A 23749-nucleotide genomic window follows, 5' to 3' on the forward strand; every position below is an offset into this window, starting at 1 on the left:
CCAACCCTCCCCTCCCCGTAACCTCCAAAAGGGGAATTTTCCAGCTGGTAATTTCTGCTGCGTCAACACCCAGCTCAAGGGAGAGGAGAAGAGACAAGGGGGCATTTTAACAGCAGCTCCACTTGCGAATAGCCAAGCCTCAATCCCGGCTCCAGCATTCAAACCCTTTCCGCCCCCTAAAAACCAGCATCCGTGCAAGTTGGACCAAGAGTTTGTCAGGAGTGTGGTTCAAAACTGCTTGGAAAAAAGGGATGAGGTAATAATCCTGGTGAAGCATGTTGTATTTCTCTCTTTCTGCCTGTCTCTTTCTCTTTCTCTCTCTCCCTCTCCTATCCTCTCTCCTTCTTTTTTTTTCCCTTTTTTTTTTAAGCCAGGCCTGTTTTGGGTTATTGTCTCCCCCTAAAGCCAGACATAGATCGCCTGGCCTTGCCTCCATTTTAATTGCAGGCTGAAATGGGGGAAGTGACCCTCTTTTAGAAGCAAAAAACCCATCAAACCCCACTAAACAACAAAAACCCCCTGGAAAAAATAACGCTGCTCCTGTCGGGAGGGATAAAGGTGGTTTTTCATGAGGCTATAACAAGTGCAAAAGTGGCTGGAAATGTTTGCTGTCATGCTGGGCAAGTAGCGAGGTGTCGTCCCCCCTCCCCAGAAGGAAAGTGGTGGTGAAATTGGGAAGGAGAGGTGCTGGGAAAGGTGCTGGTAGAAGCAGGGGTTGTGCTGCTGGATTGCCTTTGTGTCTCTGTAAATAGACATGTCAGTTCCCAAAGTAATACAAGTAGCGTCTGATAACTCAATCCCAGATGACAAATAGAGAATGGAGCAGATTTTCAGGACTGGAATAGTGGGAGGATTTCTCTTTTGGAAGCGGAGATGGGGGGAATGAAGCAGCGGTGGTACCTCCTGAGGAGGTTCTCGAGCGGCGCGGTATTGTGGAGCTGAGCGCTGGGATGGAATCCAGGGATAGAATCCCAGATTTATTTATTCTTTACACCTGACAGGGGGAAGATAAACAAAGGAGAGTTTGAACCAAATTCCTCATGCTTTTTATTTTGCAATCCCAGTGATTCATTTGCAAGCCTGCCAGGACCGGATTATTATCAGCATTGTTTAAAGCCATGCTAATTAGAGACGTGTTTAGCAAACAGTGCTGGTGCAGACACCTGTACCAAAGTTCCTGCCTGCATTTTAATTGCATCCCTCGCATCTTTTTTAGCATTTAGGGGCTGTCGTACAGATCTAGGTCTCGGTTCTTGAACTCGATCAAGTATTTATTACAAGTGTGGATTCTCTCTGTGCAAAGAGCAGCCCTGCGACTAATGCATGAAATGCGTTTTCTCCGAAAGGAGAGGGAGTCTTCTTTCTTTTCTTCTTTTATTTGTTCTGGGGGGATTAAAGGGAAAAGCTGTGTTATCCAGCAGTGAGAATAACGTAATTTGGAGGAAGCAGCTTGCTGTGAGCGGATCGCTCTTCTAGCAATACCTTGCTTAAACATCGTATGTTTTTATAGCATCTTGTAATTGCAAGTAAAATTTGCCTTTCCCTTTCTAAACTCCGTTCAGCTTCTCTCGCTGTTTGTGAAGTTTTAGGTTTTGAAATCCTTTAGTGATGGAAAAATAGAAATGGGTGGAGTGTGTGTTATTAGTCACAATATTTTCAACATGTGGGGAGGAATTATCGCTGTTAGGTGCTTTTGGGGAGCTGACAAGAACTGGAGACAGCAGCCTGCCCCATGGGCTTGGGGGCACAGCTACAAAACAGTCTTTAGGGGAGCTCCCAAATGTATGTGCCTGTCAGATATTCTGTGTTTTGCTACGCCGGTGGGATAAGTGTAACTGAAACAGAAAATTAGTCGTTTGGTTTTGATGCAGCCTGTCCAGGAGGGGGAAACTCACTCGCAGCTAAACTTCTCTCGCAGTTGTTTTCGTATGTATGTTATGACTGTTTGGTGTAATTGAGTCAATTTGAGCGTGGTACCAAAAAATGGGGGGTTCTGGTAATTCACCCATGAGATGTTTATTCGTAGGCTCTAAATGCTGCTTCATCCTCAAGCGTGGAGGATCGAGCCGCTGAAAACATGACCCGTACACGGGGTTCTTGGAGGCTGAGGAAAATGGGCCACTTTCTCCCCGTGGTCTTTGTTTTCTGGGACAGTTGTACAACAGTGGAGATGTTCTTTGCAAGAGGGTTTTTTTTCTTCTTTAATAAGTGGAAGTGCTTAGAGGAAAACCAGTTTAGCAGCACCCCCTTCCCCAGCAGTCCTCTGTGGAAAGGCGAAATGCCTCGTATATGAAAGGTCTGTGATTTGCTGTCAATAGCAAACTGCTTTTCCTCCTGTAACATGTTGTGTTGCTGTGAGGTCGAATAGGTTCTTTTTGTCTCTGCTATCCACTTGGGTGGATTTTTCTTGTTTAGATAGGTGGTTTTGAAGTTTCTCAGCAAAGTTTCCTGTCCTCCTGGCAGCGCAGCGGCAGGATAACACCCGATCCAAACTGCTGCTGCTTGCTTCCAGAGCAGATTGACTTCATAAACAGCTCAGCCTTTCCCAGGGCATTTTCCCCTTCATGTTCCTGCTGGTTTTACTGGTGGCCGCAGTCACCAAACTCCCCTAAATTGATGAAAAGCACTCACGGGGGTTTTCCTCACTCCTGTGTGCTCAGTTTAATGGGCAAACAAAAGGGCAAAGCGAGGGCTTAGTTTAAGTCTTTGAAGAGCTACCTGCAGCTGTAATGGTTATCCCACATGTCCGTTAGAATTCCCAGGAGCCAGCAGGTCATGTCCATTCCTGGCTTCCAGCGTTACCCTGGAAAATGCTGACACAAAAGGATTAATACCGTGTTTGTATTTTGCTTCGGGCATATGAGTAGCTTGAATATTTTTAAGTGAGTAACTTACCTGTGTTTTATGGGTGATACTTGAAACTCAAAGTGTATTAATAGTGAAAGCAGGCATGTTGTGGGGCTGCCTGCAGATAGCAGGGGTCACATTAGGCAAGAGGACACAGACCTACCACCGCTGCGAGATAGAGGGAGGTATTTGGGCTGTGTGAAGTGCTGTGATCTGCTCCTCACCCCAGCCTCTCTGTGAGCGGGTTTAGGATGTTTGGGTCAAATACAGTGACAGTCAGGACTCTGTTTGTTGCTTCAAACCTTCACTTTATTCCTCCTCGAGGGCTTTCTGTTTCGCTAGGCGACATATTCATGTTACAGCCCCCTTAAGCACAACCTTCAGTAGTTGGTTTTCTCAATTCCCTCTAGATCATCAGTCCTTTAGGCAGGATGTGAAATAAAAGCATGCGTTGCTTGTTGTGGGGCTTCTTTCACTGTAGATGGAAGAGGAAAGACTCAGATTGTCTGAACTGTTCAGTAGCTTTCGGGTTTGTGCTGCCATGGTGTGTTTGGCTGCTCAGGGTTGTCCAGTTTGGAACGAGAGCTGCTTGGGATTCAGTTCCATCCTGTAGCTGTGACTGTGCTGGTGTTGTCACTGTTTTTTATCAGCCTCCCCTTCTGTGAAGCAGGGGTGTGGGGTTTGCTCAGCCTTTCCACACAGTTTCTATTACACTGACAAAAATCATAGTTGTGCTAAAGCTGCTTGTTCTTCATACACACAAACTAGTGTAAAATCCTCACCAAATTCCCAAATGGTGGAGCTCAGAGGCTCCTGGGTGGGGTTTTCTATCCCTTATGAAGTCAGTGATGGTGCAGTTCTTTTCTGAACAGTTGCTTTAACTTTCTTCCATATCCACATATTTAAGACCCATCTTCCTGCTGTTGAAATGTTGGGTTTGAACAGCTTCCGAGTGCAGGATGAGCTCCTCAACAGCTATTCCAATTAGATGGAAATGTGTTCCACTTTGTGGTGTTCTGTTGCGTGTACGTAAGGTAAGGATGTCCCTGGGAATTGTAGATGCTGGAGTAGAGCTGAAACTCACCTTTTTTGCCTAACTTTTTGGGAATATGGCTTTTCCAGCCCCTGCAGTGGTTATCCCTTCTGCCCTGCTACTTACTTGGCATTCAGGAGCAAAAACATTCTGCAAATGCTGGAAGTTGCCTGGTGTTTGCTTTGGAGTAAAGCTGAGTTGGGGTCTGCTGTATTGGAGAGAGGCAGTGAGGTGTCAGGAATATTCTACAAACACAGCTTGTGTATGGATTAAAATAAGCCTTGTAATAAGGATGTCAGAGTGTGTGCCAGGAACTTTGCTGCTTAAGAACCCTGCTTAGAAAAGCAAGCAGGGTTTTGCACATCAAGGAATATGTTTATAGCTGTGTATACGTTAGTTATCTTTCCTAATTGTTTCCTCCTCATGAGCTGAACAAACTTCATTCATCCAAGTGAGTTTGTTTCGTGGTGTTTCTCACCTTGTGAAGAAGAGCTCGAAGTGGATACTTGAGGCAGTTGACTTACTCTGGCTGAGGAAAGGGTTAACCAAAACGTGCACCTTTTGCACTAATATACCATTGGAGGAAATACCTTTCTGACCAGCGTGCAAATCATGCTCTGAAACAGAAGCATCAGTGGTCTGCATTAGCCATTAGGTGCTTAAAATACCCAAACCTGAAACCACCTGATTGAAGTACCCATGAAGGAAGCAGTCAGGATGGAGTGCTCCGAACAGTCCCACCACTGTAGGGTTGGAGGATGAGGTGGGGGCTGGATAAAACCCTCACTTACTGACTTCCTTCTTATTACTGCTCTATCCTTTTTGGCTTCACTCTTCTACTTTTTTTAGTTTTTTGAAAGAGTTGATCAAATCTGGATTGTGAGATTTATACTAAAAAGTAAAATGGGATGTTACCTGAGGCACTGAGGGCTGGTACCCTGAGTTACACAAACACAGTGAGGCTGTTCACAGAGCACCTCCTGTGTTCTCTTTCAGTTTGCATCAGCTGAAGCGTTTACTCCTAGGGTATTCCTGACTCCTTACATGTGTATTCTGACTCTTAGGTGCTCTTCCCCTCAGTTGCTCCCATGCCTATACTTCCCTTTAAAAATTCCCTCATGATTCTTCCTCTTTCTTTGCCTCCGTCCCTTTTCAAATACTGACTTTGGGAACTTTCAGAAAGATCCCCAAGTTAAAAAGCCAAAACCCAATGTGAAAGTCTGGGGGGAACCATTCTTCAGGGCAATTCCCAGTGTGATATGCTCTCACTTCTTTAATCTTCTGTCTTTTTTAGGTGCTTTTTATGTTGTTTTTTTTCTTGCTAATAGATGCACAAGGGCAGAGTCTTTTGCTCGGATTTCTTTTGTGACTCTCTTTTCAGTGGCATTTTAGGATCTTGTAGGAGTTAATGGCACTTGGACTGGTAAGCATCATACCAGCAACAGGCACCTGGGGTTTTTCAGGTTGCTTTTTAATCTTCACTACTGGAGTAGCACATACATCTGTAGCTAAATTCTTATATTGTTTTTGATATGACCAGACTCCTCGAGCCTGGTACCCTCTAAGGTTCTTGCTCTTTAAGTGCTGGTTGGCTCTTCCATGTTCCTTCCATACCAGCAACTGTTTCTGTAGCATGATGGAGAGAAGATGGTGAGGCAGGCAGATGGACAGAGGTGGAAGTAAGGGGAAATGAAGAAGGGAAATGCAGAGGAAATGGAAAGAGCAACAGACGTATTACTGCAAGAAGCATTCTGAACTAGAAACATGCACCTAGTGCCCTCTTGGAAAGGTGCATCCTGTTGTATTAAACAAACTGTACCAGCTGGAATACTGTGTTGTGGCTGCATCACTTTTACAGGCATGGCAATGAAAACTTACCCTCTGTTGAGTGTTTGCGTCTTTTTCTGTGTCTTGTTGTTAAAATTGTTTGAAATCCTCATACAAAGTGCTGGGGTTTTTACAGTGACTTCTTCAAAGCACTTCTATCTGGAAGCACGGGAGTTCTAGTGATAACATTTGTGTGTTAAACTCTAACTTAAAACAAGCAAAATAATTTCTCCTTTATGCTTATTTATAGAAATATATCATAGTATTTCTTGTTTGAAATGGCAAAGTTGTAAATGTGCCGCTTGTAATTATGTGACACTGAAGGCTTTTATATGAAGTTATAGTTTAGATTTTAATCTGTGCCTCTTATTCTTCCCATTCCCAAATGCAGGATGTCTGATGAACCCTTTGGAGCCTGTCAGCAGAGCCCATTCTCCTCTCTTCATTAAAACATGCACTTTCCAGCTGTGAAACATCGCGACATTTATTTTTGCTAACAGGAAACATTTTCAACTGTTGGTAAGTTCTCAGCATTTAAAGATACTTTGTAATGTGGTAAGAGAAAGAGTATCTCGATTTGGCACTGTCATACAGGCTTAGAGTTCTTTCAAGAAAGGCTCATTTAGGAACCTTACCCAGCTGCAGAAGTTGGAGGAATACCTCTGGCTGTGCTGCTCCTACCTTGTAGCAGAGGTGCCTCCATTAATCATGGTCACTTGGTTCTCTTCTGTTCAACTACAAGAGGAAAGCAGGTGCAGAGCTCAAAGCAAGAAGGGAAAATGCAGAGTAGTGCAAAATAATGCAGGTCTGAGCTTTGCTGTTCTTACTGGACTGTTCTGGCTCATTCTGGGCTCTGGGATAGAGGTGGAGATGAGAGTTTTAACAGTCACAGCCCTAAGTTTGAGTGAAAATACCGCTTACTTTTACCCTTTGCTAACAAAGTCGTTTCCCATGTGTTCCCTCACTCCCCCACTTTGTTTTTTTAACTGTCTAAATAACAGGACTAAAAGGAGCCAAAACAATTGCTATGGAGAAGCAATCAGAGAAAGGCAAGACTTGGCAGTCTGAAATAGACACTGAGAACAAACTCAGTGGTATTTGCTTCACTTGGGTCATATTTGTTGTCAGGATTTTCACAGTTGTGCTTGTTGCCATAAGAATGCCTGGATTTGCCTTAATGCTCTGTTTGTGTGTTAGATACTTATTCCCCCACTTGCAATAACATCAGTTTGTATTGGAAAAGCTTTCTTAATTTTTATCTTCTGAGGTTTTCTGTTACAGTATTGATTTACATCTGATTTTCATTGAGAGCTAATGTGTAGATTGAAGAGCTTTGAATGCAGAGATCACAAATACGTGGCAGATACTTTGCTGGAGGGGCCAACAGTATATGAACAGTGTAAAGTTTTGACTAAAGCATAGTCAGAAGTTTTAGATGAAGTCAAATGTTGCAAGTGCAGTGAATATGCTCTCCTGAAGAAAAGAAAGTCTTATTTTGTATAGGAAAGCCACATGGACATGATGACAGTTACAGTTGATGTGTCCTCGCAGACAAAACCCCCTTTGTCGGGATGAACTATTCCTAATCTTTGTACCTTGTGATCCTAAACATCAGTGTTTTATCTGGGAATGTGTCTTTCTATACCTAAGGATCTATTTTTCACACAGAATTCTCAAAATCTTGGGATTATTTAGTCTCTTCACCCACAATGGTGTCAGCCAGGAGGAACTGGCAACTAAACATGTTAAGAGGAAATTCTTTTGACTATTCCATTGCAACCTTCTCTCAGGATCTGCCTCAGGAGCTTTTTAACCTCCTATTTTATAGGTCAGATAAGGTGAATTAGTGCCCTTCAGGCCACAAATGTCTCTTTTCAAAGTCATTAAAGTGAGACTGTTTGGAAAAGCTACCAAACAGGAAACCCTGTTGTTTCAAGGAGCTGTTTGAAGTTTTAGTGTCTAAAATTAGATGTCTTTTTTCTCATACTTTTGAGAAGTAACTCTTGACTGTAGTATTGCAATAAGGTAACCGGGCTTTCATTACCTGCAATGTATTGCTGTGCTTTGAGTTAACATTTTTGGGGTGTTGTAACTGTGGGTTTGAAGGGAAAAGCCTTCTAAATGTATCACAGTAGTTCAGTGATTTATAGTTTAATTCTCATACCTTCTTCTGGTTTTGGTTTGTGTCATAGTTCTGTCCTTCTCCTACAAGAGGTCCCAGCAGTGCTATCGGAAGGTCTCGCAGTGGTGCACTACCTGTGCTGCCCTAGGGCTGTTGATGTCCTCAGCTGTTGTAGGAGAAACACCAGACCTGGAACCCAGTTTGTTACTGGTAAGGAGTAACTGTCTTGGATTTTGTTTGAGTATTCTTTTAGTATGAAAGTTTGCGTTGCTTTCTCTAGCAGCATCAGTAAAACTCTCTCCACTGCTTATGACTTCAAGAACACGATAGCAACATGTGCATCTCTGGTATGGTTTTGCCTTTTTTCCTCCTGTTTTTGACTTCACAGCTTCTAAATTTCTTCTCCTGATTACCAGTTGCCCCCCTTCCAAACTGTGGAGGCAAAGAGCTTTTCCTTAGCTTTCATCTTCAGACCTGGTTTTCTCTTGCAATTCTTCATGTGCTGTCAGAGCTACTGAAGGTTAATCAATGGATTTTCTTAAGATCCCTTCCAAAATCCTGTCTTTTGGCTGCACTTCTGTAGTGTCCAACTTCTGCACTTTGCTGGCCCTGTAGCTTCAGGTAGATGGTTTGATATCAAAGGCCGAAGCCAAGTTGCTGGTTTAAAGTTTTGGAGTATAGAGTGAAATGTTTCATGATAGCTCCTAGTTATTTTATGTTCTGCTTATTGGGGTTGGATTGTGCTTGTGGCTTGTGTTTGGGTTGTGGAAACAGCTGTGACACTCTGGTGCATGACTAGAAGCATGTAGCGTTGTGAGTGTCCTTGTTGTTCTTGCTGAAATTTGCTGCCTTTTAATTCCAAATTGCATCTGGATCAGTGTATTTTCATGGTAAAAGCACTTGTAAACTGATGATATGGTCTTAAATGCTTCATGTTTCCTGACTAAGTCTAACCAGGACAGACGGGGAGTTGAAGTCTCTTCCTGCCCTGAGTCTGATTTCTTTGCTGCTGTGTTCTGGCTGCTGAAGGTGTGATGCTGCCCAGCTCCTGCTGTTTGAACTTTACTCATAGCCTCTCTGGTTTGTAACTACTACAGAGATGCTAAGCAGAGATGTTGTTTCAATGCTCTTCCTCAAACACACTTGGGAGGAGAAGACACTGCTTGTGGAGCTTTGTACCGTGAAGCTCATGAGCAGAGTCTTTGCAAAGAGTTATCCTGAGTCTTGTGCTTTTCCTCCCCATTAGGAGGGTGAGGGCAGGTACCATCCTTTGCTGTTGCTAAGGTTACGTTGGGGTTTTTGTGCTCTGTTCCTGTCTGCGCAGGGCACTTGGGCAGGAGGAGTCCTCTGCATTTCTGTTGTCTTTACTTGCATAAACGTGAAACTCCTTACACAGTGTCATGTGTGAGGCGGCGTTTGGAGCCCGATCTCACCTTACAGAGCTCCTTTGCAGAGGAATTCAAAAAATGCTGGAATGTCTTGGGAGTGGAGACGTGGACACAGGGGAAGCAGAGAAGTGGGGTGTGTTTGTTGGCTTTTCGTATAAGAAACCATTGGAGTGAACTGGAGTTCTTCCTTGATCTGTTTTTACTTTTCTCTGAAGGGAGAGGGGGGAGGAAACAACACATTTTTGGTTACATTCCAGTTGGCATGTTTTCCCTAGGGAGCACAGGGTGGCTGCTGGTGGAGAGCACTTAGGAGTATTTTGGTACTTTGTAACTTGTGTCCTCACTCTTAAGTGTAGAAACATGATTAGAAAGTTCTAACAGACTAAATGTCTTGTAGATTGAATTTTGGGTTCCCTTGTATTCTGAGAGCACAAGTAGGAAACAAACAACAAACCTCCCCAAAACCCTTCTGGTCCTTTGGGGTTTTTCCTTATTTACATTCCCCTGTTTTCTTTCTGAGTAAAAGGAGTTTATTTTTGTTCCCACTATTTCCCTGGGGACTACACTGAAGGGACTTTCATGTGTGTTCTCCATTTCTTGCAAGTGGCTTTATGTCCAAATCCAAATAACGGACTGAGGTTTAGATAAATTAGGTTTGTACCTCTCGATTTTACTGCTGTTTGGGTCAGAGACTTACTGTGGGTACTTACTCTGAGCAGTTGTCTTTGTGAGTACTGGCTACTCCTTTTAAACCTTTCCAGCAGGAGGTTAAGACTGTGTTTATTTAGACTCTTATGTCACCAGGTGATATTTTCATGTTCAAATAACTGTACTGATAGTGCAAAATAAACAGGTTTTGTGGATGTTGTGTTTGTAGAACGAGGTTCATTCCAGCCAGGCTTCAAGATTGTATAAATTATTAATGCTTACTTGAAGATCAGGGTTTTGATGACCTGAGAAAGAAAAAGCTGGCCTCTGCCTTGACAGAAGTTTGCATGAAAGACATTATTTAATCTGTTTTGTTTCGTTCCTTTTGCTGTTACGTACAAGTGTTGTTTGTTTAGGGACAGGGGGTTTAGTTTAGTTGGTTTTGGAGCGGTAACAGCCTCAAATGCTTGTGCTGTCTGTGAACTGACTTATGAAGAAAGGCTGATCTGCTGCAATTTATTCTGTGGAAAACCTACAGATGAGCTTTCACGGCTCATTGGCTTCTTGGAAAGCTGCGTTGTGGCCATGTGCTGTCAGCACTGGCCCAGGCCAAAAGCTTTGAGTAGGTGCTGAACTTTGAAATCCTTCAGTGTCCTAAAAAGAGCTGAGATAAACCCAAAAATACGTCGTTGATCTTTGAGGTCTGTGTCTGAACAGTCTCTGCAGTTGTTGCATCTTCCACAGTGCTTCCCCTGAAGTTTGAAGGGTGCTGCTTTGCTGAAGGACTCTTTCCACAACACGTTTTAAGTGGAGATAAATATCATTACCAGGAAAAGAGGGGAAAAAAACCCCCAACAACAAGCCACAAAACAGCATGTGAAATTGGAACACGAGAGCACAAGCTTTTGAAGCTTCCTAAATTCTTAACTACTAGCAAATTGCCTTAAATTTAACTTGGATTAATTCCCTGGTGATCCTTGACATTAAACGGATGTTCTGGTTTGACATGGGTAGACAGAAAACTAATTAATTCCGCTGAATTGGAGGCATATTTAATTCTCTCCCCCAAAGACCTCTCATTGGAAAGGTGCAACGCTGGGACAGATGCTGAATGTGGAACGATGGGTATGAGGTAACAGACCTTTAGAGAGGAAGATCAAGATGTCTACAATAAGTATTGCTGGTTTGAAAATGTTAACCTCTGTGGGTTGGACTGAACACAAGAGTATCCACATCACTGCTGTGTGCTTGAAAGTGTGATACTGTCCCTGCCTGTCCATGGAGAGGCTACTGCTCTTCCATGGGTGTCTTCCCCATGCGTGTTTCTTTCTCTTCAAGTACTTTGGAACAAGGACAAGTTGTCTTCCCTTTGCATAGAGGAACACATATTGTTATTGGGCTTACTTAGGTTTTTATATTCATGGTTTAAAATGTCAAGTATTTTTGTCTCTTGCTCAAAAGGTACCTACCCACCCTCTGCTCTTGTCCCCAGTGTCCTTGGTGATGTGGGTGAGTGCAGCACAAGGGCTGTGGGATCTCACCACAGTGACACGCTTTTGTTCAGCCATGCCTTGCCTGGAGGGTCTCTGCTGTCAAGAGCCTGGTGGGTGGGACAGAGGCCACTAAGGAACCTTGCATGGATTCTGGTTTTGTGCTTGTCTTTATCACAAATCCCTTGGGTTGGAAATAAAGTCACAGAAAAGCTGTTTCCCAAATAGGCCAGCAAGTGCTCTGTGCAGAAAACACACTGGATTAGTCAATGCCTGAACCTCAAACTGGTCTGGTCTAAACCAAAGGGAGCAAAAAGACAAACAGGCAAAGAGGCAGCTTAAACAAAGGACAAGGTCTATCTAAAATAGTCTGTTCCCAACAGTGAAGGGGAAACCAGCCACGGAACTAAGCTGAACCAACATATGAAATAATAAATACATAAAATCTCGAGGAATTGGTATAATTTCCAGGTGAAAAACATGCAAGAAGAGAAGCTGCTGTTGCATAAACTCACAGAAGTGGGTGAAGACACTGACAAATCCTCCTGATCCCACTCTCTATTAAACTGAGGAAGAAAGAATGGTCCTTGTGGGAGATTCCCCCCAGCCCCTAACTAATTCTAGGGAGCTGATGTCTTGGAATATGGACTTTGCTGCCTGTGAAGGAACAGCAAAGGGAAATGCCATATCTGAACCCTTTTGATGGCTCCATAATTGTATGCTCTGAGGTTTTCTTGAGGTTTTCTTGCCTCTTCCTCTGAACCATGTGGATCTGGCAGCTGTTGAAGGCAGGATTGGTGATGGACAACTCGCTTTATCCTATGTGGCAATTCATATTTCCTGGAGGGACTAAGCTGACTCCTCGCCTCCTAAAAGTAGCTGTGGCAGTGGTTTGTGGAGTAAAGAGAAGAGCGAACTGTCATTCCTTCTTAAGAGGTGGTTCTCTCCAGCACAAGGAGGTTGGGAAGAGGTGGCAGCCACCTTGCATGAGAGCTGCTGGGCTGGCTGGTTCCATTTCAGCCTTCTGAGGCCAAACCCCTGGAAAATCGGTTCTTTAGGTGGAGGTGTTTTAATTCTTGGATTGATTTGTATTGATTTATTTCATGTATTTGAGATGGAGGTGGCTTCTGTGTGAGAACTTGATTTGAAGTCTCTGGGCAGATTTCAGTAGTGAGTAAGTAGCATTCAGACAATGTAGAGCTACACTATCATTGACCTTTTCCAGTTCAGATAGAAATAAGATGAGCTGCTTTCTGCACTCTGTGCTTAATTCCATGGAAAAGCTGTATGGCTTTGAAATAATGAGCATCAGTTCAGCCTGTCGGTGGTGCAGGAACATGGACCTTCCTCTCTTGAGGGAAGCAAATGCTTCTCAATGACCAAGGACTAGCTTGCAGATGAGCACTTGTGACACTGCTGAAGAGGCAGCTCTGTTCTTGTGGAACTGGAGATGCTTGTGCAGGCATCTTGCATAACTTGAACTCTTCACTCATCAGGTGGCTCTCTAGAAGAAAGGTCTGTGCCATGTATGTTCCGTGGTTTCCCAGTGGTGTTGGCTGAACTGTAGCTGCTCTGCTCCTGTAGATGATGACACTAGCACAGACTAGGAGGAATAAGGTTTTACAGATTGTATTCCCCAGCACAGGAACCCACTTGGAGGTGTCAGGACACTTTCTCAATCGTGACTGCTGTGAGCAGTCAGGACAGATTGGCCTGAATTTGTGTTTGAATCAGATGCATGTCAGAAAGTTACTCCAAGTCACATCAGCCTCTTAATGACAGTGCTTATATTTAACTGTGCATGCTTTGAGACAGTGCAGCCTCAGAAGTGCAGTGGTTGTGGTTTTATCAGCAACCACCAGCAGCCCAAATCCAAGCTCTGGTGCACGGGCTTGCCCATAATTACTTTTGGATTTGGTCTTGTCAGCAGATACCAGTTTTACAGTTGTATGATGACATGTGGGTCCAGGTGCTAATTTTACAGTTGGAACTTCTTATATTGCAACAAGTTTAAGTTTTAGAGAGGGAGGAGTTGGTATCCCTCACATTGTGTGACAGCTCAGTACTCCTGATGAGCTGCACCATTAAATCACTGTTAACCAGTATAGAAACCTTGATAGCAGGTTCCAAGTAAGTGATTTAAGCTAGATAAAATGGCAGAAATCAGCACTGATGTGTCACTTCTCTCATGTTTGTACTTTGCTGGTGGGGTAACATTCAATCTGAATCAACATACCCGCATTCAAGACCTTTTCCTCTGTTTTGGGGTATAAGAGGAGGGTAATTTGGAGCATAACTTACAAGACAACATGCCTCTTGCCATGCTGCTGGCACTAACTAGCCTTTGTTTGGATAATGCTGCCAAATGTTATGAAAGGTGATCAGAATTCATCTCAGCTTGGTGGATGCTTTGTGGTTTTGGTCACAAGCATCCTTACTGTACATGAATGTTCAGGTGAGCATTAGCATTTCTCTATCCTCTACAGTATCTTGGGGTGATTTAGGGTAAACTTGGAGATATAAAGCCAAGGAGATAACATGCTTTATTGCCAAGTTGAAGATCTCGTGCTTATAAGCAGTTCAGCTTCAAATAACATTAATTTCGTAGTTCTCATCTATTGCCAGTTTAGTTTGGGTGGGGACTTCACATTTTGTGATCTGTAGTCTTGGATCTGCTTATTGCCCTTCTGCCTTGCATTGTATTTATAGCCACTCCACAGCAATATAGAGAGGGCAAGAGCTGGTTTCAATTGACTTTTGCTGTTGGAGGGTTTCAGCTATTCAGTGTGTTATACATAATACTTGTTCCCTTGAGGAAGTAGCGTTACAGAGTGCTCCTCAGCAGTTTGTCTCCATCAGCACAGTTTCAAACCCAAACTTCACTGAACTCCAGCAGTAAAAACTGACAGTTCTTTTACCCAAGTAACTTAAGACAGGTTTGCTTACAAGTCTGTAGTCATTTAAAGAAGTGTTTCTCCGGGATGTTATGAGCCGCTGGAGGACTGAGCTTCAAATCTAATCCCCTTTTTAACATAAATTATTTGAAGTCTGGTAAAAAGAAGCTGCATCATGGGATGAATGTGTGGTGTTTCCAGGCAGGGCCTGTATTTTGTGGCATCCTTTCAAGATGAACTTGTTACTTCATTTGGCACAACTTGGGGTTTGTCTGAGTCTTTGAAAAATCTCTGTCAGCTTGTAGTGGATTTTGTAATCCTGTCATTTCCTTCCCCATACAGGACTTGTGGAAGAGGAAACACAAAGCTTTCCAGATGAATAACCGCAAGGAAGATATGGAGATCGCGTCCCACTACCGTCACCTGCTGCGGGAGCTGAACGAGCAGAGGCAGCACGGCATCCTCTGCGACGTCTGCATCATAGTGGAGGGGAAGATATTTAAGGCTCACAAAAACGTTCTGCTTGGGAGTAGTCGTTACTTCAAAACACTCTACTGCCAGGTACAGAAAACCTCTGACCAGGCCACTGTCACCCACCTGGACATCGTGACTGCCCAAGGCTTTAAAGCCATCATTGACTTCATGTACTCCGCACACCTCGCGCTGACCAGCCGGAACGTCATTGAGGTGATGTCAGCTGCGAGCTACCTGCAGATGACAGACATTGTCCAGGCCTGTCACAACTTCATCAAAGCAGCTCTCGACATAAGCATAAAGTCTGATGCCTCGGATGATCTCGTTGATTACGAACTTGGAGCCCCCTCCAGCAGCAGTACGGATGCTCTGATTTCGGCAGTGGTGGCTGGCAGGAGTATATCTCCCTGGTTAGCTCGGCGCACGAGCCCTGCAAACTCTTCTGGAGACTCAGCCATTGCCAGCTGCCATGAAGGAGGGAGCACTTATGGCAAAGAGGATCAAGAACCAAAAACAGACAGCCACGAAGACATTTCATCCCAGTCTCTTTGGTCTAGTGACATGGGCTATGGCTCTTTACGGATCAAGGAGGAACAGGTTTCACCGTCGCATTACGGAGGGAGTGAACTGCATTCTGGCAAGGATAGTGCAATACAGACTGTGTTCTCAGAGCAAGGAGCAGGGGATGGCTGGCAGCCCACGGGGCGCAGGAAGAACAGGAAAAACAAAGACACTGTGAGGCATATCACACAGCAAGTGGAGGAGGACAGCAGGGCAAGCTCTCCAGTGCCATCATTCTTACCCGCCTCAGGATGGCCCTACAGCAGTCGAGACCCCAGTAAGTTGTTGTTCTGATTTTCGTGGCTGAAATCTATTTGTGGTATGATCTTACCAGTCTCTGAGATAGCTTAGCCTGCCAGAAAAATGCAGAAACCCTGTGCTACCAGGAATTCAGTCGGGAACCTCAGTGTCACAGCACTCTGTCTGTTCTCTGAAAGGAGTTGAGAGTTTTTCTGTCATCTTAAACATACAATGGCCTAAATCACCCCCCAAAACCACCACGATAGAAAAGGCTGGAATTTATTTTAGCAGGTGTGCAAACTGATGTCAAGGATGAAGAATGTTCCTTGCACAGTGTATTGATGATGTAATTACACCACACACGGGTGTAATTTAGCCTGGATGATACTATCTCCAGTACCTCCTGGTATTCAGTGTCACTATCTCATGTGCAGGAAAACCACCACAGCTTGTTGCTGCTCATGGCAAGAGAAATGTTTGGTAACTCTTAAGAATAATGTGTGCTTTTTGAGGTACTACTGAGGCTTAGTCTATTTTGATGTGTGACTACTTGTAGTCTTGGATGAGTGGCTGCTTTTAAAGTATATAGCCAGGGAGAAAAATGTGGTCTTGAGTTCTTTTGCATCTTCAGTAGTTATTTTGTGTCTCAAAATAGCTGTCCTGTTTGATTCATTAATCCCTGGCAATTAATAGATCCAGGAATGCTGCTGATAAAGGAGTAGTCTGGGTGGGTTTTTCCTAAGGACTTTAAGGGAGTGTGGCATCAAACTCCCTCAAGCTGACTTGAAGAGCTCTGTGTGGTGAGTTAGCCTGTGTTTCATTGCATACCAGAGTCCAAGCCAGCCAGGAGGAGGGCGTGTGAGATTATATACCCTTATGTTGCCAAATTCAGATGAAAAAGCAATATAAATAGTACTGAAAGTCTGAAGAGTCTTTATGGGCTGGAAAAGGATCTTTAAGATGCTTATATACTGGAGTTTAAATGTGGTTTTTATTGAAGGGGTAACTCTCTACAAATGTCTTTAGATTTACTATGTTTCATGGTTATCTGCTGCTGCTGCAAGCTTGCATGTAATTATTTTAATTGCTGATGATAAAATCTACACAACAGCAGTTAGAAGAAAAATGGGAGATAACTTGAGATAAGTGATTTATAATGAATGCTGGGTTTATAATGTGTGTATTTCAGGGTTGTTTTGAAGCAAGACTCGATGTGGAATTTAGGGCTGTTTTGAAGCAGGGTTCAGCATGGATTTGAGGGTTGTTTGGAAGCAGGGTTCAGCATTGATTGCCTGGTGGGTTATTTGCATGCAACTGACTTTCACTTCCATGACATCCCATAAAAATAGCTCAGTCACTTGTACTGTCCAACGGGTGTTGTGGGGCTTGGAGAGGTCAGTGCAGTAAACCCCACGTGTTGGGTAACTGCAGTAGCACAACTGCAGCACTGACTGGTTTAGCCAGCTGGGCATGGACTGAAAACCATGCAAGACATAAGGGATTGTCTTGCTGGAAGCTGAATGAAGTTTAGATTCCTTAATTCCTATTTGTTAAGGAATTTAGTGGTCTTTTTCTTGACAACAGTTTGTAAAGGAGAGGAAGGTGGCTTTGGGTGTTGGCTCAACGCAGCGCTGACACAGCGCATTGACAGGCACAAGCAGGTTGTGCCAAATCTTGTTTTAAAGGTGTTTTCCAATAGACGAGGTGTTTCTAATGATGGGAGAGGGGAAGCTCAGTGGTGGTGGCTGTGGGAGTAGTTCCAGTATTCCACTAGTGCTGATAAAGCAAAGGGGAAAATTGAACAGCAACACAACTTGGAATGGGTGCATATGGACGTAGCACCAAGGAGCATCTCTACATGCTTCCCCTAAGGGGCCCTGCATGTGTCTTAGGTCACATTTTCTTGTCTTTTGGTAGATTTCTTTATATTTTTTTTTTTTTTTTGGTATTTCAAATATTTTGAGATCTTTACATATTCAGTTTTGGTTAACACATGGACATCTTGTCAGCAGCAAGCCTACATGTGCTGTGTGTGTAGATGTGTGGTTTGGGTGAAATCAGAACTGGTCCCTCGAACCATCACTGTCCTGGTCCCTACAAGCAGTAGGGTCTTTTGGTCTCACACTAGTATTTCCTGTCTCCAGCCCTCTTGTGAACTGCTCCATCTCCTAAGTTGAAAAGCCCCAGGGTTCTGCTTGGGTTGCTTCTTGGTACCCCAGGTTCTTCCCTCTCCTGCTGGAATTCAGCAGTAGTGTAGAGGTGCCACCAACTTAGCTCCTGTGCATGAAGAAAACTGGATGCTCTCATGTGAAAAGTGTCTGCACTGCATAACACGTTTGGGATGTGTTTAAATCTCAGCTTGAAGTTGGCTTTGATTTTAGTAGTGTCAGGGTTCATGCTTTAAAACAGACTTCATAGTCCAGGGCTCTTTTTTTCCCTCATCCATTTGGAAATATCCCTATACATACTGGTCATAGCTAAGATGAAGAGGTATTTGTTTGCTGAGGAAATGGGTGTTGAGTGGTCTTTCCTAAGTAGCTAAGAGGAAAAATGTTACCTGGGACTCTCTGTTCTTTGGCTCATTCACTCTTTTGATCTATCCAGTTATTTTAAGACGCTGCTTGCTAAGTCTGAAAGCCTCCATTGTGGGATAATTTGGGTACCATTTGCAAAAGCCTCTGTTCTGGAGGACTAACACAGCCCTTCTGGCAATGCAAAAGCTGATTAAGAGGGTCCAAAGCTCAGTGTTAGTGTCGTCCTCCTTGAATTGCACAAGATGCTCATTTGGTCTTGCTTGCAGGGAGCACTGCGTTTCAGCAACATGCAAGCAATGATTTGGAAGGTGGATCTTGCAAGTAACCATTGTATCACCCTTTTAATTCAGTGGTTATTTGGGGCACAGATAAAAATACTCTCCTATTCCTGTTTTATTCAGGATTACTTCATTTATGTTACAAAGAAGCATGTTGCAGTCACTGAAACTCTGCGGTTGGAACTAACAGCTCGTGTACACTTGGTAGTGGTGCTTCTTCCAGGGGGAAATCTGTTCTTATCAGTGCAGACAGAGTGTACTAATGTGTCCCAAATGCATGATAGGCTGAACTTAAACATGAATCTGTGGGGCCTCAGAAAGACACAGTGTTCTTTTAATTGAAAGGATAAAAAGGTTCTTTCCAAGTCAGTTGATTCTTTTCCTGCTGCTGCAGAGAGTCGTTGAATTTGATCACACTATGGATTAAAATAAAAAGGAATGTCTGGAGTAATCTTATGAATGGTAATCTAACATCATGGAAACAGCAACTAAGCAAGAGATTCCTAATGTCTGCCGTGAAGAGTGTATCCTCTTCATCCCAGAAGGAATGATCAAACAGAACGTGCAATAGAGCACAAACCAAGTTGGGATGTGGGATTAGGAAGCTCTCAGTCCTTACAGGGTGGTGTCAGTCAAGCCCACAGCTCGATGGGTATCATCTCTCCATCCTAGTTTCAATTTGTTAATGTGGATTCTCTGTTTAGCATAAAACATGTTAGGATTTTATTTCTTATCCTGTTTGGGCTGTTCAGGATGTCAGTCTGTCATTCCTTGTATGAAACAGTCCCATACCCAAGCTGCAGTAACTTGGAAGAGCAGTTCTCCAAAGTAAACTGGCTTTTATAAGTAACAACTTTCTTCCTAACTAAGCCAAGATGAATTTCCTCCACAGCCCTGAAAAATAACAGGTCTGCCTTTTATTTTAACCTTTTCTTCTTGAATTTTGTAGGTTTTCTAAAGAAACATCTTGGTATTTGTTAGCCTTAAAGGTGTTTATGAAATTCAGAAGCGAAGATGCCCTGAGCATCTTCGTTTTCCTTCACTTGCTGTTCCTTTGCTGGATGAGGTTTTTACAGGGTTACATGAGTATGTGGGACTGTGGGTCTGGGTGGCATTTAAAAGCTTCTCACCAAAGAGGACATTATCTTCACTAGAAGAGCCTTTAAGCTGACAAAACGTTGCTGGTTTTACCTCTCCGTACACTGCAAAACTCCATCACTCAGAGGGTGTGTTTTGAAGGATTCATTGATGGTTTTATTAATGTGTTGGTTCAATCACAGGAGTTGTGATTCAGGAGTTTATTTCTTAGGAAATACTCCCACACATCCTTGGAGTGTTTGCACCCTGAAGCTGTGAGTGGATTCGTGTGGCAGTTGACTGTGAAATGAAGGTGATTGTTTTCAAGGCAGAACAGTGGGGTTTAAAGCTGCTGCAATTTGGGAACTTCCTGCTTTACTGTGGTTACAAGCAGTGACATTTGTTTAGTCTGTCGTAAGAGCTTCAGGAGTGAAGCAGTGACCTTCATGGGAAGGATGGGCAGGACTTCAATGGATCTGCAGAGCTCCAAGGTCCTTTAATATTTATCACCAAACTCTTTAATTATGCACAAGTTTCCTCCTTCGTGCTGAGGACACGTTCAGGTTCATCATTTTCCAATGGCACGATCTGATTTCAGCACCTGCTGCAGGGAGTTGTGCTGCTGCCCCTCCAGCAGCACTGGAGGCAGCTCCTGGAAATGCCTTTTCCTATCCCTTTATACCATCTAGAGCTTGGTCTGGATGAACTCTCAGCTAATTTGGTGCAGATGAGGCCTCGGGACCTGCCTGAGTGCAGGTAGGTGAATGTGTAGGTGCTTTTAGGGTGGTTTTATTCTTGCAAGTAAGTCTTTTTCTCAGCAAACTCTGGGGCTTCCTGGAACTCTTTCACGTTTTCACTGCAAATCATCCAGTCATTCCTTGATTATTTTTAATTACTAGTATTTTAAGATGCCATTGTTTCTATTGTGATACTTAACAAGCAGGTTAGTCCAAGGAGTGGAATAGAGCTCTTGTATAATGGGAAGAGGAAGCAAAATGAGTGTAGTGTTTGTATTCAGGTGTTCAAGCAGCACTTCAGGATTTTTGTTCTGCAAAACCTGTGTAATGCTTCTGCCTTTACATGATGCTTTATAAATAATCTATTTACCTGTCCTGAAGAGCTGAGTGTTTAAAAGAGAAGAAAAAAGATCTGTAGCTAGCACTGGAGGTTAATATTAATGAAGAAATAAAGAAACAGCAGCATGAATGAGCTCAGAAGGATGGGTTTGCAGTCAGTGATGGAGGCTGTTTGGTGTGAAGGATTATGCCAGCATTGAATGGAGATAGAACAAGGGAAGGAGAGGTAGGAGACATAGGAGGAAGAGAATAAGGAATGGGAAGAGGGATAGGAGAAAATAAGAGCTGATAACAGGTGCTAGGAAGAAAGGGCCTGAATTTGGTGTAGTAAAGGTGGTACTGAGACAGATCGAGGGGGTGCAGGGACAGGGTTAAACAAGCACGTGTCTGTACTGGGAATACCTGGTGAGCATTGAGGCCCCCAGTGGATTGATTCTGAGGCTGTTGCACCCAGCTATTCCCATTAGAGATGGATGAACCTTACTGGGACTTAAGTCTCCTATCTCCAGCCATTCTTCACTCTTTTGACTTCTGCAGCCCAGTGTTAAAACCCTTTTGCTCCAGTTTGAAAGGCAGCAGCACAGTAAATAATGGTGCTCCCACGTGCTGCTCTGCTTTGCCTGGCTTCCCACAGTAAGACATCAATCCACCTGCTCTGGCTTCTCCCAAGCTATTTTCCCTGCTCCTCAAAAAGGGTATGAAAAGTGTACTTCTTGATATGTGGAATCCCATACTTGATATTCACTACTCATTTTACCTAAAATAGAGACATATTGGTAAACTCTAGATTTGTATGGGACAAAACCAGGTGTATTGAAGGGGATGCCAAGAGGAGTAGATGGACAGTGTGCAGTAGTAGTAGGTAATAGTAGGTAGAGTGAAGTGATCGACATAGTGTAGTAGCTAAAAGAAGTCACTGGGACAGAATACAGTCATTTATTCTCCCTTTGAATGGCTTTTGCTTTGAAGAGCAGGAGCCTCCATTCCTCCTGGTCTGAGTTCTGGTTGCAATGTCAAAGCATAGTGCAGGTGTTTCATTACCTGCTACAGCCACGCATGAAAACTGGGCTGATTAAAATGTCAGTTCTCAGAGGAATATCTAATGTCCTAAAACAACACAGGCTCCAGTTCTAATAGTTTCCTACTGATAGTTCCTTATTTACATCACTGTTATGCTCAATTTTGGAAAGATCACTTTTGAAGGTGGATGGTTTGGATTGAAACCTTCAGCTTCCTGGGAAGGTGTTGGCGCATTTTTGCGGGTAGGTAACAGTAGATTCCAAATTCCCTGCCATTTGGAAATGAATTACTGCATTTTTCCACCTGCTCTTTGTGAAGTTGCAGTGATGGTGCAAGGCATTAAAATATTCTTTGCTATGACTGAGGGAGGGTTTAATGTTGTTTTTGTTGAGAAGATACTTGGATGCCTTAAGCAGTGGGAGTTGGCAGTGCCAGGCTTCCATTGGAGCCAGACCTGGAGGGGTGACAGACTTGGGCTCTGATGCCATCCCCAGAATTCCTTCTTTGTGCTGAACAGGGTGAAATCGGCTTAGCCCGTGTCCTGCATTCCTCTGCCTTCTGGAGCTGCCCTGTTTCTGGGCTTTGGTTCTCCCCTCATGGCACAAAGGATCACTCTGTGGAAGTGGCAGGAAAACCAACCAAAACCAACCCCCAACCTCTGTGCCCATGTGCTGGATTTTGCAGAATGCTCCGTGAACAATCTGGGTTCTCCCTATCACCAGTTACGGGTAACAAAATCATCCGGATGCAATCCTTGCAGGAATAACTCTTTGAGTTTCTGTTATTAAAGGGTTAGGGCAGGTTATTTTCAAGTCTGGAAACGAAAACCATTGCTTTAAACCCAGGCACTTACTCCCTGGCTACACCCTGGCTTTAAAATGGTTCCACCCTAACCCAGCTTTAGCTCAAAGCTCAGTGTCTGTTTCCTTTCCCCACCCTGCATTCCATTTTCCCCAGGCTCCAAAGCCCTCCTCCTCCTCTTCCTCCTCCCTGTGGTAGCAGCCCTGATTCTGTTAATCTGCTTTAACTCCAGAGATCTGAGGCACTTCCCCTCTCTCAAGTGCCCTTCTCAGTGTTTTATTTGTTCCCTGTGCCAGGGCTGCACTGAGCTCATCTTTACAGACATCTCAGCCTTTCGCATGAAAAATTTACCCTATTTCTGTTTCTTTACTGAAACTACAAGTGAGAAATCAAGAAGGTTTGAGAATTGTAACATAAAAAGAATTCTACTCTGCAATCAGCACCGTTCAGGACGTTCACTTCCCTATTTGAAGAGCTGCTTTTGCCTTAAAACCTAGTAGGAATTCTTTCTGCAGATGCAGGAATCAAACCCAAACCTGACTTTGCTGTGTTGGTCTCAGGGTTTATTTAATTTACTCTGCATTTCTTACAGGCACTTGTTTTAAAAGTTAACTATTTGTTCTGAGGGTTTTACAAAGGTGGTAACTCTGCATCATGTCACATCACGAGCGTTCCTATTTAATGTGATGTTTGAGTGTTAGATTTCTGTCCCTTCACGTTGGTGTCTGTTCATGTGCAGATGTGTAGCAAGAGACTCTACCAAGGAGCAGCAGGGAATAGAATCAGTCCTTTTACTGCAGGAGGTATCAGACTTAAAGAGGTTAAGCTTAGACTCAACCTTAGTATTGTTGAAGTGATAGTCTGATGCTATTGTGTGGTTCCCTGCACATTTTGGGGGGAATAAAGTGTGCCTTAAGGTATTTCTGCACTGCCCAGGCATTCCTAATGCTCCTGCAAGGACCACTTGGTTATCCCATTTTAGAATAGTTTCAAACTGAACTCATCCAATGTAACCATTTCTCATGGGGTGTTTAGTGTCATGTTTTGGGGAAGATGAGTTCTCTGACCAGATTTACTCTGTAGCCCTGCAGAGAGTTGAGTTGGGGTCAGTAACAAGCAGTGGGAGAGCAGCAGTGAACGGCTGGGATTGGAGCCAGGAGCTCCTTTTGCTGACACACACCACAGAAAAACATCTGCAGAGTTTGATTCAGAGTTACAAAAACAAATAGCGCAGGAAAGAGAGAAAAATTTATATATGGGGTTTTTTTTCAGATACCTGGAGGAGTGGAGGGAATTTTCCAGATGGTATTTGTACACTGATGGGGATACAGTTGTGCTCGTAACATAGCACTGCAGAAATACCCATGTAAAACCGGGTTGTATTTGTGTAGAACAGCCTGGTTTATTTCAGAAATAGCATTCTAGAGGTGGTGAGGAGG

The 23749-nt window shown here is 43.6% G+C and overlaps 1 protein-coding gene across 1 annotated transcript in view; it reads left to right on the forward strand.

Annotated features, from left to right (window-relative positions):
• Positions 1–7985: 7985 nt before the first annotated feature.
• The window catches only part of ZBTB46 (zinc finger and BTB domain containing 46), a gene marked incomplete at its 3' end in the record, with an annotated part of 30958 nt that continues 15194 nt past the window's right edge, over positions 7986–23749 (forward strand). Inside the window, exons 1-2 of the mRNA XM_010013159.1 lie at positions 7986–8039; positions 14592–15561. Of these exons, the coding sequence (XP_010011461.1) occupies positions 7986–8039; positions 14592–15561 (1024 nt within the window). The remainder of the gene's footprint in view (positions 8040–14591; positions 15562–23749) is intronic.

Source organism: Nestor notabilis, unplaced genomic scaffold (genome assembly GCF_000696875.1).
Source record: "Nestor notabilis isolate BGI_N333 unplaced genomic scaffold, ASM69687v1 scaffold30844, whole genome shotgun sequence".
Lineage (NCBI taxonomy): Eukaryota > Metazoa > Chordata > Aves > Psittaciformes > Psittacidae > Nestor > Nestor notabilis.